General features: G+C 39.0%; 1 protein-coding gene across 1 annotated transcript in view; it reads left to right on the forward strand.

Moving 5' to 3' along the window:
• Mipol1 (mirror-image polydactyly 1) overlaps positions 1-16,454 on the forward strand; it is a 178,962-nt gene that overhangs the window by 13,197 nt on the left and 149,311 nt on the right. The window contains exon 4 of the mRNA XM_051195882.1: positions 15,344-15,473. Coding sequence (XP_051051839.1) covers positions 15,344-15,473 — 130 coding nt within the window. The remainder of the gene's footprint in view (positions 1-15,343; positions 15,474-16,454) is intronic.

Below are 16,454 nucleotides of genomic sequence, written 5' to 3' on the forward strand. Positions count from 1 at the left end.
GAGACTGATAACTAACGTATATGTCATCTTAGAGCCCTCATCTAGTATTGCGGTTAAATAAGGATCAGGATAAACAAATAGGCCAAATAGATGTTTATTCAGGGAGAAATAACTTACAACCTAGACAGATGAACACCAGGAAATTCCACCCGATGCTCTCCTGTCCGAGTCTCACCAGCAAGAGAGCTTTTCCAGGCTCTTCCTCCGACCTCCTTGCACAGGTCACTTCCGCCCATGGCTCCACCCCCTAATGGGCGTGGTCAGTGCCACAGAAGGACTATCTCACTACAATCTAGTAGCTGTGTTATGAGCAGTTTCCCACCAGCCTGGTCCCAGAGTCACATCAGCCCCAAATAACACACAGAGATACTGTTCTAATTATAAAATTGTTGACCTGTTTCTAGCATTTCTTATTGGCTAGCTCTCTCTTAAATATTAACCCATTTCTATCAATCTAAGTGTTTCCACTGGTCTTGGCTTATTGGGAATGTCGGCCCTGCATCTCCTTTGCTTGCTACATCTTTGTAGAGAAGAGAGCAATTTTCTGTTTGTCCCTCCTTATATTCTTATTCTGCCCAGCTACATCACTTCCTGCCTGTCTGTACAAACCTCCAGACCTCTATGGTTAGCTAGTGGCAGTATCTGCCATGCTAAGTCACTGATGGTAACAGAAGCAGACACCCACAGCTAAACACTGGAATCCAGTTGCAGAGAGGGAGAACTGATGAACAACAGGGTCAAGACCAAGCTGGAGACAACCACAGCTAAACACTGAGTTGAACTCCTAGAATCTAGTTTCAGAGAGAGAGAGGAGTGATAAGAAATGGGGTCAAGACCAGGTTACATAAACCCACAGAGACAACTGACCTGAACAAGGGGGAACTCATGGACCCCCCCCCCAGACTGATAGCTGGGAAACCAGCATTGTATCCACTCAGATGCCTTGAACATGGGTCTCAGTTAGAAGGCCGGGGCAGACTCAGGGACCTCTGACAGTGGGACAGGATGTATCACCTGGTACAAGAAAGGACTTTGGGAGACATTCCCATGGAGGGATACTCCCTTAGCCTATTGGCAGGAGGGAGGGCCTAGTCCCTACTCCAGATGACTTGACAGATTTTGATGATCCCTCCTGGAAAGCCTCACCCTCCCTTAGGAGTGGGTGGGGAATGGGATGGGAGAGTGTGTTGGGGGCATGGGAGAGGGAACTGGCATCTATATGTAAAATAAGAAAAAAAAAAAGAGCAACAAGCACTCTTAACAACTAAGGTAGCTTTTCTACCCCCAAGTCACATTTTAATTGCTTTGGAACTAAGTCATATTATGAGTATGTCTATTAAATGTTTGACAGTAGTGGAATTAAAGTATTGTTTGTTTAGGATCCCCTTGACTTATTTATTTGATTAAGAACTTTTTGTGTAATTTAAAAGCAACACAAGTGGTTGTATTACTGTCCATTTATATATTTTCACTATGATTAAAATAGTTTTCAGATGTTTATGAAAATAATGTTGCTAACTTTCAGATAGTGATGATAAAACCTATTCTGTCATATGCCACACTGCTTTTATAAGGCAGTGTTTTTCTAAACTATTATGAAAATACAGTTGTTTAGTATTAAGAGGGAAAGGAAACATTTTGGGATACTCATGAATAAAAGTTTCTGTCAGAATTACATGATGACGTGATTCATGATGGCAGAACAATATAAATGAGGGCAACTATACAAAAGGGAGTAATGGGAGTGACTAGGTGATGATGTGACAGTTCCCTGTAGCACAGAGGTTCTCAACCTTCCTAATGCTACAACCCATGAATACAGTTCCTCATGTTGTGGTGACCTCCCCCGCAACTGTAAAATTATTTTTGTTGCCACATTATAACTAAAATTTTGCTACTTCTATGAATTATAATGTAAATATCTGGTATGTAGAGGATATCTGATACTTGAACCCTGTGAAAGGGTTGTTAAACCCCCAAAGGGGTCACAACCCACAGGTTGAGAACTGTTGCTAACACATGTGTTCATTACTGTGGTAAGTTCTGTAGACAGTGCTTTCGCTTTTCCCACATGGGTTTTTATATGCTCTTTTTATTTTTTTTTTCAGGCAAAAATATTTCTGATTTCTTTTTATTTATTTATTTTATATAACCAAGTCCATTTAAATGAATACAAACATTTATAGACAATATTTGGGAATTTGGGCATCGTTCTTTCAAAACTACTTCCTGCTGGTAAGGGGCGCTATCATGGGGGATTCTAAGAAGATGCAGAAATCCTGGCTGTAGTCTGTAAGGCTGCTTATTCCAGCTGTTTTGAATGTAGGATCACCTGGTACTCTGTTTCAGGTGGTCTGGCTTGATCAAACCACATTAGTGTGGAAGGAATCCACATCTTTTCATTTTCTGTGGAAACAAAAATAGAAATCCTTTCCCCCAGTAACTTGTCCTTGAACTTAAATTTTGGAGTCAAAGCATTTTTTTTTAATTTAATTTATTATTTTACATGTCGATCCCAGTTCCCTCTCTCTCCCTCCCTCCCTCCTTTTCTTTCTCCCTCCTTCCCTCACTTTTACCCTCTCTGCCCTCTCACATGCACTCTAACCCCCCTCCCCTCCCATCCCCCCACACCAATTCCATATGTAGGGGAATGCCATCCAGTTGGGGTCATGTAGGTCTGAAAGGTCATGTGCAGTAGGGACTAGGGCTTGTCTCCTGTCTCTAGATTAAGGCAGTTATCCCTCCATGGGGGATATGTTCGCAAAGTCCTTTTGTGCTCCAGGGATACATCCTGGCTCCACTCTCTGAGGTCCCTTAGACTGCTCAGTCCTTCTGGCTGAGACACCTACCATACAGAATAAAGAAAGAATATTAAGAGCAGCAAAGGAAATAGGACAGGTAACATACAAAGGCAGACCTATCAAAATTACACCTGACTTCTCCATGGAAACTCTGAAGGCCAGAAGGTCCTGGATAAATGTTCTTCAAATACTAAGAGTCCAAGGATGACAGCCCAGGCTACTATACCCAGCAAAACACACAATCAGTATAGATGGAGAAAACACGGTATTCAATGACAAAGCCAGACTTTCACAATACATATCCACAAATCCAGCGCTACAGAAAGTTCTGAAAGGAAAAGTCCAACCCAAGGAAGTTAACTACCCTCACAAACACATAGGCAATAGATAATTTCACATTGCCAGAACCTAAAGAAAAAGCTGTGCAAGTATACTCACAGTACTACTGCCAACAACAAATCTAAAACAAACAAGAATTAACAATCAATGGTCCTTATTTCCCCTCAATATTAATGGTCTTAACTTGCCTATAAAAAGACACAGGCTAACAGAATTGATAAGAAGATAGAATCCATCCTTCTATTGCATACAAGAAACACATCTAAGCTTCAAAGATAGGCACTACCTCAGGGTAAAGGGTTGGGAAAAGATCTTTCAATCAAATGGACCCAAAAAGCAAGCAGGTGTAGCTATTCTACTATTTAACAAGTTAGGCTTCAAACCAAAATCAATCAAAAGAAATGATGAAGGTCATTTCATATTCATCACAGGAGAAATCATCAGTACAAATTCTCAATTCTGATCATCTATGCCCCAAAGACCAAGGCACCCACATTAGTAAAAGAAACTCTACTAAAACTCAAAGCTCACATAAAACCTCACATACTCATAGTGGGAGACTTCAACACCCCACTCTCACCACTAGACAGGACAACCAGACAGAAACTTAACAAACAAACAAACAAAAACTAACAGAAGTTATGTCCTAATTGGGTTTAACAGACATCTATAGAACATTCCATTCAAACACAAAAGAATATACCTTCTTCTCAGCTTCACATGGAACCTTCTCTAAAATTGACCACATACTCTACAACATAGCAAAACTCAACATAAAAAAAAAACAGCCCCCTGTATCTTATCAGACCACCATGCTTTAAAGTTGGATTTCAACAACAACATAAATTGCAGAACCCTACAAACTCATGGAAACTGAACAATGCACAACTGTACCATTCACCATTCCAGAGTCAAGGAAGAAATAAAGACAGAAATTAAAGTCTTCCTAGAATTCAATGAGAAGGAAGACACAACATAACCAAACTTATGGGACACTTTAAAAAAGTAATGTTCATAGCACTAAGTGAAGAAACTGGAGTATAGTCACATTAGAGAATTAACAACACAACTGAAAGGTCTAGGACAAAAAGAAGCAAACACATTCCAGAGGAGTAGGTGTCTGGAAATAATCTAATTGAGTAGAATCTAGGAAAACAATAAAAAGTATCAATGTAACATAGAGGTTGTTCTTTGAGACAATCAACAAGATAGATATACCTTTATCCAAATTAATCAAAAAGCAGAGAAAAAAAATGCAAATCATCAATATCAGAAACAAAAGTAGGGACATTAACAACAGACACTGAGGAAATCCAGAGACTTTTCAGGTCATACTTTGAAAACCTGTAGTCCACAAAATTTGAAAATTCAAAGAAATGGACAAATTTCTGGATAACTATCACTTACCAAAATTAAATCAAGAACAATAAGCAATTTAAATATACCTATAACAACCCCTAATGAAATAGAAGCAGTCATCAAAAGCCTCCCAACCAAAAAAAAAAAAAAAAAGCTCAGTGCTAGATGGCTTCACTAAAGAATTCTACCAGAAATTCAAAGAAGAGGTAATACCAATACTCCTCAAATTGTTCCACACAATAGAAGCACAAGGTTCATTATCAAACTCATTTTACAAGGCTACAATTACCTTGGTACCCAAGCTACACAAAAAACAGAACTAAGAAAGAGAACTACAGAACAATATCCCTCATGAACATTGATGCAAAAATACTAAATACAAGACTGGCAAATTGAATCCAAGAAAACATCACAGAAATCATCCACTATGATCAAGTAGGCTTCATCCCAGGGATATAGGGATGGTTCAACATATGAAAATCTATCAATGTGATCAACCAATATACACAAACTGAAAAGGGAAAACTGCATGATCATCTCACTAGATGCTGAAAAATCCTTTGACAAAATCCAACACCCTGTCATAATAAAGGTCTTGGAGAGATCAGAGATAACAGAAACATACCTAAATATAATAAAAGCAATATACACTAAACCAACAGCCAACATTATACTAAATGGAGATAAGCTTAAGGAGATTCCTCTAAAATCATGAACAAGACACTGTCCACTCTCTCCATATCTCTTCAATATTGTACTTGCAGTGCTAGGTAGATCAATAAACAACAAAAGAAAACCAAGGGGATACAAATTGGAAAGCAAGAAGTCAAACTGTTACTATTTGCAGATGATATGATAGTTTACATAAGTGACCTGGAAAAAAAAATCTACCAGGGGACTTTTGCAGCTGATAAACACAATCAGCAAATTAGCAGGATACAAGATTTAAAAAAAAAAAAAAAAAAAAAAAAAAAAGGAAAAATAAAAAAAAGAAAAAAAAATCAGTAGTCCTACTATATACAGACAATATTGGGGCTGAGAAAGAAATCAGAAACAAACAGCACCCTTTAAAATAGCCACAAACAACATAAAACATCTGGGGGTAATGCTCCTAACCAAACAAGTGAAAGAACTATATAGCAAGAACTTTGTGTCTTTAAAGAAATAAATTAAAGAAGAAACCAGAAAATGGAAAGATATCACATGCTCTTAAATAGGTAGGATAAACATAGTTAAAATGGCAATCTTTTCAAAAGCAGTCTACAGACTCAATCCAATCTCCATCAAAATTCCAGCACAATTCTTCACTGTCCTTGAAAGGATAATACTCAACTTTATATGGAAACACAAAAGACCCAGAATAGCCAAAAACAACCCTATACAATAAAGGAATATTAGGAGGCATCACAATTCCCGACTTCAAACTCTACTATAGAGCTATAGTCCTGATAACAGCTTGGTATTGGCACAAAAATAGACAGGTAGACCAGTGGCATAGAATCCAAAATCCTGATATTAACCTACACACTTACAAACACCTGATTTTTGACAAAACAGCTATAAGTATATAATGGGAGGAGGAAAGCATCTTCACCAAATGGTGCTGGCACAACTGGATGATGGTGTTTAGAAGACTGCAGACAGGCCCATGTCTATCACCATGCACAAAACTTAAGTCCAAATGGATCAAAGACCTCAACAGAAATCCAGACACATTGAACCTTTTAAAAGAGAAAAGTGGGAGGTACCCTTGAACAAATTGATACAGGAGATCATGTAGCACAGCCACTGAGATCAACAATTAATAAATAAGACCTCCTCAAACTGAGAAGCTTCTGTAAGGCAAAGGACACAGTCTACAGGGCCAAAAGGCTGCCCACAAAGTAGGAAAAAATCTTTACCAACCCCACATCTGACAGAGAGCTGATTGTCCAAAATATACAAAGAACCCAAGAAACTAATCACTAAAACACCAAATAACCTGATTAAAATGTGGGGTACAGACCTGAATAGAGAATTCTCAATAGAGGAATCCAAAATGGCTGAAACACACCTAAGAAAGTGCTCAACAGCCTTAGCCATCAGAGAAATGCAAATCAAAACAACACTGAGATACTATCTTACTCTGTCAGAATGGCTAAAATCAGAAACACCAATGACAGCTTATGGTGGAGAGGATGTGGAGAAATGGGAACACTCCTCCACTGCTGGTGGGAGTGCAAACTTGTACAGCTATTTTGGAGATCAGTATGGTGATTCCTCAGGGAAACAGGACCTGGCAATTCCAATCTTAGGCATATACCCAAATGATCCACATCCATGCAACAAAGACATCTGTTCAACTATGTTCATAGCAGCATTATTTGTAATAGCAAGAACCTGGAAGCAACCTAGATGCTCCTCAAGTGAAGAATGGATAAAGAAGATGTGGCACATTTACATAATGGAATACTACTCAGCAGAAAAAAAAATGGAATCTTGAAATTTGCAGGCAAATGGATGGAATTTGAAGAAACCATCCTGAATGAAGTAACTCGTCACAAAAAGGAAACATAGTATTACTCACTCATATATGGATTTTAGACATAGAGCAAAGGATCACCAGCCTACAATTCACACCACCAGAGAAACTAGGACACAAGAGGAATCTAAGAGATTCAAACAAGGTCCCTCACAGAAGGGGACAGGGACAAAATTTCCTTAGCTTATTGTGAGCAAAGTGGGGCAGTGAATGGAGAGTGATTTAGGAGAAAGAGGAGGAGAGGAGGACGTGTAGGACCAGGAAGATTGAGTCAGGGGACGAATAGATAAGAGCAAGAAAAGAGGTACCATAATAGAGGGAACCATTATAGATTTGAAGAGAAAACTGACTCTAGAGAAATGCCCAGAAACCTACAAGGATGACTCCAGCTAACAATCTTAGAAACAGTGGAGAGGCTACCTTAAATGCCCTTTCCTGATAATGAGATTGATAACTAACGCATATGCCACCATAGAACCTTCATGAAAGTAGTTGTTAGAAACAGAAACAGACATCCACAGCTAAACATCAGGCCAAACTCCTGGAATCCAGTTGCAAAGAGAGAGAGAGGTGTGATAAGTAAAGGGGTCAAGACCAGGCTACATAAACCCACAGAGACAGCTGTCCTGAACAAGGGGGAGTTCATGGACACCCAGACTGATAGCTGGGAAACCAGCATTGGACCACTTCAGACCCCTTGAACATGGGTCTCAGTTAGAAGGCCTGGCAGTCTAAGGGACCACTGACAGTGGAACAAGGATGTATCCCTTGTGCATGAAAGGACTTTGAGAGGACATTTCCCATGGAGGGTTACTCCCTTAACCTAGAGGCAGGAGGGAGGGCCTAGACCTTACTCTAAACAATTTGACAGATTTTGATGATCCCTCCTGGAAGGCCTCACCCTGGCAGTGGAGTGGGGATGGAATGGGATGGGAGGTGGGATTAGGGGCCCTGGAAGGATGGGAGGGAGAAGTAACTCAGATTGATATGTAAAATAGTAAAAAATAATAAATAAAGAAATGCAGTGGACCTATTTGAGCCCCAAGTAGCAGTTGCCAAGTAGCCACACTGAATCACCAACAACAAGATGAACATGATTTTTGTAATGGGCAAAGTGATATTTTTGGTGGTGTACTGGCTAATCCTTCATTGTATTTCAAGGAATGAAATATATAAGAAGCCTATTGCATTTTTGTTTGATGTGTATAAGCAAAAACAATTCTCAAATGAAGCTACATTGGATCATGGCGATAGGGTTGCTCCATCTGTGAACAAAATTCCACACTTAAGATAGTTTGCAGACCCAGAACCTTTGATTAAAGTGACTGCCAGGACCCCTAAGGAATGATCTTGATAAAATACCAGAGAAAATACTGTTATCTTTTCCCCATCCTTCTCAGGGAGACTTAAGGCCTTTTATAAGTGCAACTGCACACTGCAATAAAGAAAACAATTAGAGTTTCCTCGATTTTTCTCTGAATTGCCTCTAATTCTGAGAGTTCCCAAGAAGCGTTAGAGCCCTGTAGTTAGAGCAGGGAATTTTGGAAATCAGGTGATTAGAGGAGTTTTGTCTGAAATCTGACTCACAGTAGGTCCAGTAGATCCCTGAAATCATGCTGTGATTTTCCACCAACACCATCTAGTTCCAGAATGTGTAATTGGAATAGATACACTTAGAACTTGTCAGAATTTCCACATGGGTTCCCTGACCTAGAGAGTGAAGGCTGGTATGGTTGCAAAGGCCAGGGGGAAGCCAGTGGAAAATAGTGAACCAAAACTATCACTGCCTCCCTGTAGGAATGGAGGGGGTTCCCACCACATCTCTCTTTAACTCTCCTGTCTGGACTCTGCAGAAAACAGATGGATCATGTAGCATGACTGTTTTCTGTTGAACACTTAATCAAGTAGTGAATCCAATTGCAACTACTGTATAAGGTAGTTTTTACCTGAGCAAATTAACACATCTGGTGCATGGGATACAGCTATTGATCTAGCAAATGTGTTTTTCTCAGTACCTGTCCATAAAGACAACCAGGTGCAATTTGCTTTTAGTTGGCAAGCCCAGCAGTATACTTTAACAGTTGTACTAAATGTGTATATTAACTCTCAAGCCTTGTTTCACTACCTAGTTTGCAGGAATCTTGATCATTCTTCTGATATAGTATCACACTCATCCACTATATTGATGGCATTATGTTGATTGGACCAAGTGAACAGGAGATAGCAAGCACTTTGACCTTGGTGATGCATATGTGCACCAGAGGATGGAAAATAAATGTATCTAAAATTCAAAGTGTTTGACCTCTTTCAAATTTATAGAAGTCCATTGGTGTGGTCATAAAGATACTATTTTTAAGATAAAGGTTAAGTTATGTACTTGGCTTTTCCCACCACCAAGAAAGGAATATGGTGTTTATTGTTCCTATTTGTAATCTAGAATCAGAATCTTCCTCACTTGGGTGTGTTACTTCAACCCATATACCAAGTGACTCAGAAAAAATAGCTTTGTGTGGGGTCTAGAATAGGAAAAGGCTCTTTGAGAGGTCAAGGCTGCTGTGCTGGCTGTCCTTGGAACATATGATCCAGCAGACTCAGTAATGTTTGAGATATCAGTGGCAGATTAGGATGTTATTTGGAGCCTTATAGAGACCCTTACAGGTGAATCATAGAAGAGACTTTTTTGATTTTGGAGCAGTGACCTAACCATCATCTGTAGACAACTATTTTTTTTCTTTGAGACATAGCTCTTACCCTGTTATTGAGCCTTATTGGAAAATGAACAATTGACAGTGACCTACCAAGTTACCATGCAGCCTGAACTTTCCATCATGATGTGGGTATATTTTATTCATCATCCATAACCTAGGCTTTGAACAGCAATAATCTATTACCAAATTGAAGTGGTATCTATTGCCTTATGGGCTGTGTCCTTATTGGTTGATTGACAGAGATGACTAGGGCTAGGTTTACTCTTATGTAGGCCACAGCCAGAAGTGGATGGCTACAGTATTACAACCCCTTTCAGGAACAACCTTGAAAGACATTGGGAAGGGTAATCTTCCAGGGGAACAGAAGTTTGGACAGTACACATGGTTGTACATTTTGTTTGAAAGGAGAAATATCCAGATGTGCAGTTTACTGATTGATGGACTATAGTCAATGGATTGGCTGGATTGTCAGGTGCTTGGAAAGAGTATGATTGTGGAAAGTTGGTGAGAAAGATCTACTGAAGGATGTGGATAGATCTTTGGAAATGAAGATACTTGTACCCTAGTATAAATGTTCATTGAAACTGTGGAGGAGTTCAGGAATCAAGTAGATAGAATGACATGTTTGTTGGATAGTCAGGCCTTTTACACAGCCATCTCTGTCATTACTTGATTTGCACTTGAATACAGTGACCATGGTGGAAGGAATGAATGGTCTTGACAACATGGACTTCCACTCACTGATGTTGACCTGGCTACAGCTGCTGCTGAGTGTCAGATCTTCCTACAGCAGAGACCAACACTAAACCCCTGATATGACACCCTTCCCTGAGGTGACCACTCAGCAACCTGGTGGCAGGGTTACTGCATTGGACCCTTACCTTCATGGAATGGACATTGCTTTATTCTTAGTGGAGTAGATACTTATTCTGATTATGGATTTGTCATCCCTGATTGTAATTTTCTTTCAAAACTACCACCTATTGACTTACAGAAAGTCACAGTGTTTCATACAGTTTTGCTTCTGACGAAGGATCTTACTTCACAGCCAAAGAAGTGCAACAGTGGGTCTAAGCTCACAGAACTCATGGCTTTACTGTGTTCTCCACCATCTTGAAGCAGATGACATGATAGAACCATAGAATGGCCTTTTGAAGACAGTTACAGTGTCACTTAGGTGCCAGTACCCTGGAGGGTTGGGGTAAGATACTGTAGAAGTAGTATAACTTTAAATCTTCATACACTAAATGGCACACTTTCTCCCATGGCTAGGATCCATAGGTCCAGAAGTCAAGGTGCATGAAAGGAATTAGTTCCACTCACTATCACATCTAATCAATTATGCTGGTTTGGAAGTTTGATTCCTTTTTGTGACTGGGTCACTCAGGAAGGTTTCTAGTTCCATCCATGTGTCTGTGAATTTCAAGATTCCATTTTTTTTCTTTTTTTTTTTTTTTTCTACTGAGCAGTATTCCATTATATAAATATATCTTCTTTATCCATTCTTCAGTTGACGGGCATTTAGGTTGCTTCCAGGTTCTGGCTATTACAAATAATGCTGCTATGAACATAGTTGAACAGATGTCCTTATTGTATGAATGTGCATATTTTCATTATATGCCTAAGAGTGCAATTACTGGCTCTTGAGATAGAGTGATTCCCACTTTCATGAGGAACCACCATACTGATTTCCAAAGTGGCTATACAAGTTTGTACTCCTACCAGCAGTGGAGTAGTGTACTCCTTTCTCCTCATCCTCTCTAGCATAAACTATCATTGTTGTTTATGATTTTAGCCATTCTGACAGGAGTAAGATGGTATCTCAGAGTTGCCTTGATTTGCATTTCTCTGATGGCTAAGGATGCTGAGCATTTTAAGTGATTTTTAGACATTTTAGATTCCTCTATAGAGAATTCTCTATTTAGTTCTGTACCCCACTTTTTTAATTGGATTATTTGGTATTTTAGTGACTGGCTTCTTGAGTTCACAAAAAAAGAGAAACACGGTATGTACTCGCTCATATATGGATTTTAGACATACAGCAAAAGATTACCAGCCTTCAATCTATGTCACCAGAAAAGCTAGGAAACAAGGAGAACCCTAACAGGCATATATGGTCTCCTGTAGAAGGGGAAAGGGCCAAAATCTCCCAAAAAATTAGGAACGTGGGGGAAGGGAAGAAGGAGTTAGCAGGAAGAGGAGGGGAGAGGTGGGCATGAGGGAGTCATTATAGGTTTTAAGAGAAATGTGGCACCAGGGAAATGTCCAGAGATTTACAAGTATGACCCCAACTAATAATCTAAGCAATACTGGAGAGGCTACCATAAATGACCTTCCCTGATGTAGTAGCTGATGGAAGCAGAAGCAGACACCCACAGCTAAACACTGAGTTGAACTCCTGGAATCCAGTTGCAGAAAGGAAGGAGTGATGAGCAAAGGGGTTAAGACCAGGCTGGAGAAACCCACAGAAACTGCTGACCTGACCAAAGTGGAGCTAGCTCATGAACTTCAATCTGTTAGCCAGGAAACCAGCATAGGAGGGTGTTAATTAAGAGAAGTAGGCAGTCTATGGGGCCTCTGGTCATGGAGCAGTATTTACCCCTAGTATTCGAATGGACTTTGGGAGCCCATTCCACATAGAGGGATACTCTCTCAGCCTAGACACATACATGAGAGCCTAGGCCCTGCTCCAAATGATATGACAGACTTTGAAGTCTCCCCATGGAAGGCCTCTCCCTCCCTGGGGAGCAGAAAGGAGATGGGATGGGAATTGGTTTGGGGGACAGCGGAGGAAAGGAGGATGCAGGAACTGGGATTTACATGTATGACAAGCTTGTTTCAAATTTAAATAAAAAAAAATCAAAAAACAAACAAAAAAACAAATAAAGTTTGATTCCATAAGGGGGAATGTTCCTGCCAGGATCCACAATAAACATTCCTTTGAGCTTAAAGTTCAGGCTTCCTCGTGACCTATTTAGGCTTCGTATTCTTTTAAGCAAACAGACTAAAAAAGGCATAGCAATGTTGGGTAGAGTGGTTTCATGCAGGTCAGCAGGGAGAAATGAGACTGAACGTAAGAAGATTACATTTGGACTAAAGACAACCCCTTAGGACATCTCTTGTTGCTACCATGTCCTGTGATTATAAAGTCAATGGGAAATTAAAACAATCCCGTGGAGTGAGAACGATAAATAGCTCATAGCCTTCTGGAATGAAGGTATGGATCACTCCTCCAAGAAAAGTTCCAAGACCTGCTGAAGTGCTTGCTGAGGGTAGAAGAAATGCAAAATGGGTAGTAGAGTATGGTAGTTATAATTATCAGCTAAGGGCATGTGACCAGGGGCAGAATTGAGGATTAAAACTGACATGTGTTTTTGTCATATGAATATGCTCGTGCATAGATATATACATATTAAGCAGCAAATTGTTTTCATCCTCTCTGTCTTTATCATGTAATATAACATGAATTGAGATATCAGTTATCATAATTAAATTACAAGATACTGAAGAATGTCCATTAAGGGAATTTGACACCTAGTCTAAAATAACAATGTGTTTGAAGTTCTATGTGAGATAGTTATGTTAGGTGTAATTATGAACAGGTTAGTATTTTCATTTGGAAATTGAGAATGTCATAGGAGATATTATTGGGTGTCATACTGATGAAGTGTGGGCTTGTGGTGGTTAATTTTGGTTACTGTGTTGACTACATCTGGAGTCAACTAAAACCGAAGCAGCTTGCCACATCTGTAAAGGATTTTTCTTAACGGTTTCGTGTGAGATGGGAAGACCCAGACTGTAAGTCTGGATCATTTGAGATCTGAAGATCTATCCTAAATCAGAGCCACACCCTTTGCTGGCAGCCTATCTCAAAGGGCATGGAAGAAGGAAGCTCTTTGCTGTTTTTGCTTTCATTCACTCTTGCAGGCAAGTTCATCTGTCCTGCTGCTGAGACAGTCCTTGCTGATATTAGAGCCTACTTCTTTTGGATTTCATCTTATACTGAAGACCAGCCAAGACATCCTAGCCTCGTGGGTTGAACAACTGTTTGATACTTGGAGTTTCCTTCATGAGATAGTCTGTTTTTTAATGTATTAAATTTGCTTTCACTGAAAATTCCATCAATGGTCAAGTTTTTTTTTTTTTTTTTCAGCCACAAAACTATTTAATGGAACTGAGGAATATTTTATTATATTCACTCTAATATTTACTATTCCTCTTGGATTTCCTTCATTTTTTATGCTTCCCTCTTATTACTTTTCTTCCATCATTTGAAGAGTTTCCTTCCCATTCCCTTTTAGTTGCCTTTACTGGCTGTGGATTCATCCCATCAAATGAAGATGTCTTTTCGTTGCAACTTCATAAAGGGGGGTCATGTTCAGGCAGCCCCATTAAGGAGGTTTAGTGGGGTATCACTTCTGGCATTGCCAGCTCCCTGTTCCTGCAGCTCTTGCTGTCTTTCTGCCCCTCTTCTCATGGTGTTCCCTGAGCCTTAGGATTTGTTTTGTAATTGTATCTTTTAAGAATAGGACCCACAACTGTGCTTTTCTGAATTGTTCTCTGTCTGTTACAGAGAAATTTTTTGAGGAGTAAAGACTACCCTGATCTGTGGGTATAAAGGCAAGTGTTTGAAATGTAGCTAGGGGTTATGCTGGTGTAGTAATGTATTGGTTGTTTCTCCTCAGGATGCTTCTTTACTACCACTTTTAATTTAAGTAAACCAATAGCTGTCTTGAAAGCTCTATTAATTTGTAGCAACTGAGGCATGAGCCTATTATTCTATAAATTCAAGATTATTTTACATATTTTCTAAGTTTATGTTATGGTTTGGCTGCTTAAATAAAATTTAGGACTGCAATCTTGGTATTTATGAACATATTACTTAACATTTCATAACATTTTAAGGTATTTGCAAGGTCTTAAAAACACACTTAAGAAAAATCAGTTTCAGATAATATCAGAGTTCTCAATAGAATTAGAGATGCCATTCAAATGTAATCTCCTTCAAACGTGCTTCCTGTTCTGTGAATTTACAATGTTAAATCACTATTGCACTCATTGAACTGCTGTCCTGTTGTGCATATGCATAAATGCAAGAGTTGCTTTAGTTTGAAACTGTTATGCTATTTCTGTTTGTCTGCCTCCCATAGTTAATTCAATAGCCAGGTGGCAATTCTTTCTGAATGTGTCCTTTCCCATTTTTATTGATCACATTTGGGTGATTTTTAAGTTTTGTTGTAACAAAAGCATACCACAGTCAGTATTTTTGTGTTTTTTTTTTTTGCACTTGTTTGTGTGAATGTCTTTAATATAACAAAGATTTTCTAAATTACAATGGGGCGTACTTTATTTTAATAGTTTGTGTAATTGCAGTATTTATGAGTCTCATTTTTTAAACAAGTTCCTTTTTTAAAAACGAGGCCATTTAAGTTTTTCTCCTCTTGCACATGTCCAATATCTTCATGTTGCTGCAAATATAAAAAAATGCTTTCTCAAGTCATTAATTGGTAGTATTTTAATTAGATAAATAGCCCTTAGTAGTAAAATTATTTTTACATTTATGTATGCATTTCTTCTTTATTTCTTAATTAATTATGAGTTCTCTTGTTCTGTAGCTTTGGTTGAAGAAGTCTATTTTGCACAGCGAGAACGTGATGAAGCTGTTATGTGCAGACTGCAGTTAGCCCTTAAAGAGAGAGATGAAGCAGTTGCACGTGTGAAAAATATGGAAATGTCACTAAAAATGTGAGTATATTTTTAAAATTGTGTGTTATATAAACATTATAACGTATGTGGATTTACATGATGGTTATGTAGTCACCTATGTTACTGATTCTTGTCTGCCTGACGAGGATGATAAACAAACTTTTAGAAAGAAAATGAAAATTCATACTCTCAGAGTTGTAACTTCTTTTGAATTCTGTTGTCAGTGTTCTTACCAACTTTCCCATGTGATTGGTCTCATCACCTCCCCTTAGTATCAAGTTGTTTCTTTTTAACGAATTGGTGCTTTGGCTTCATGCCCACCATGGTTTGGGATGGGAGCTCATGTCTATGTCTCCTTTTCAGCACTGGAGCCCCATCTGGCTTTTACCTGTACAGGCCCTGTGCATGTTGTCAGTCTCTGTGTGTTTATATGAGTGTCAGTCCTGTCATGTCTGGACATCATTAGCAGTATTTAAAATATTTTTGATTCAATACAACTGAGTCTAAGAGGCTGCTTTTTTCAATTTGGTAAAGAAGACCATATGTAGAAATTCTAGAAATACTATTCAAATTTTTTCTGTATAATCTACTTATTACTTTAAGAATACTTAACTAATTTATTTGTGTTGAGGTGGGAAGGCTAGAAGAAGGTGTGGAGTATATATGGATTTGTGCATGTTGCCACACCTGCGTGATGGTCAGAAGACAACTTTTAGGAATTGATTCTCCCCTTCCACTACATAGGTCCTAGGGATCAGACATTTTCTTTATGGCTGTGATATTCTTTGGATGATAAAGGGTTGGTTTCCATCCTGTGGCAGTATTGGGAGGTGATGAAACCTTCCAGAGCTGAGGATTATGAGAAGGTTAGGTCACTAGGGAATATGCCACCAGAGGGAATATTGGGACCCCAATTCCTTCCCCTCTCTATCTTTGCTTCTTTGTTACTACAGTGTTAGCAGTTTTCACCTCAGCATATTCTTTGTTATCATGGACTGCCTCGCTGGACTTCAAAAGCAG

The sequence above is a fragment of the Phodopus roborovskii genome, unplaced genomic scaffold (genome assembly GCF_943737965.1).
Source record: "Phodopus roborovskii unplaced genomic scaffold, PHOROB, whole genome shotgun sequence".
NCBI classification, from domain to species: Eukaryota; Metazoa; Chordata; class Mammalia; order Rodentia; family Cricetidae; genus Phodopus; species Phodopus roborovskii.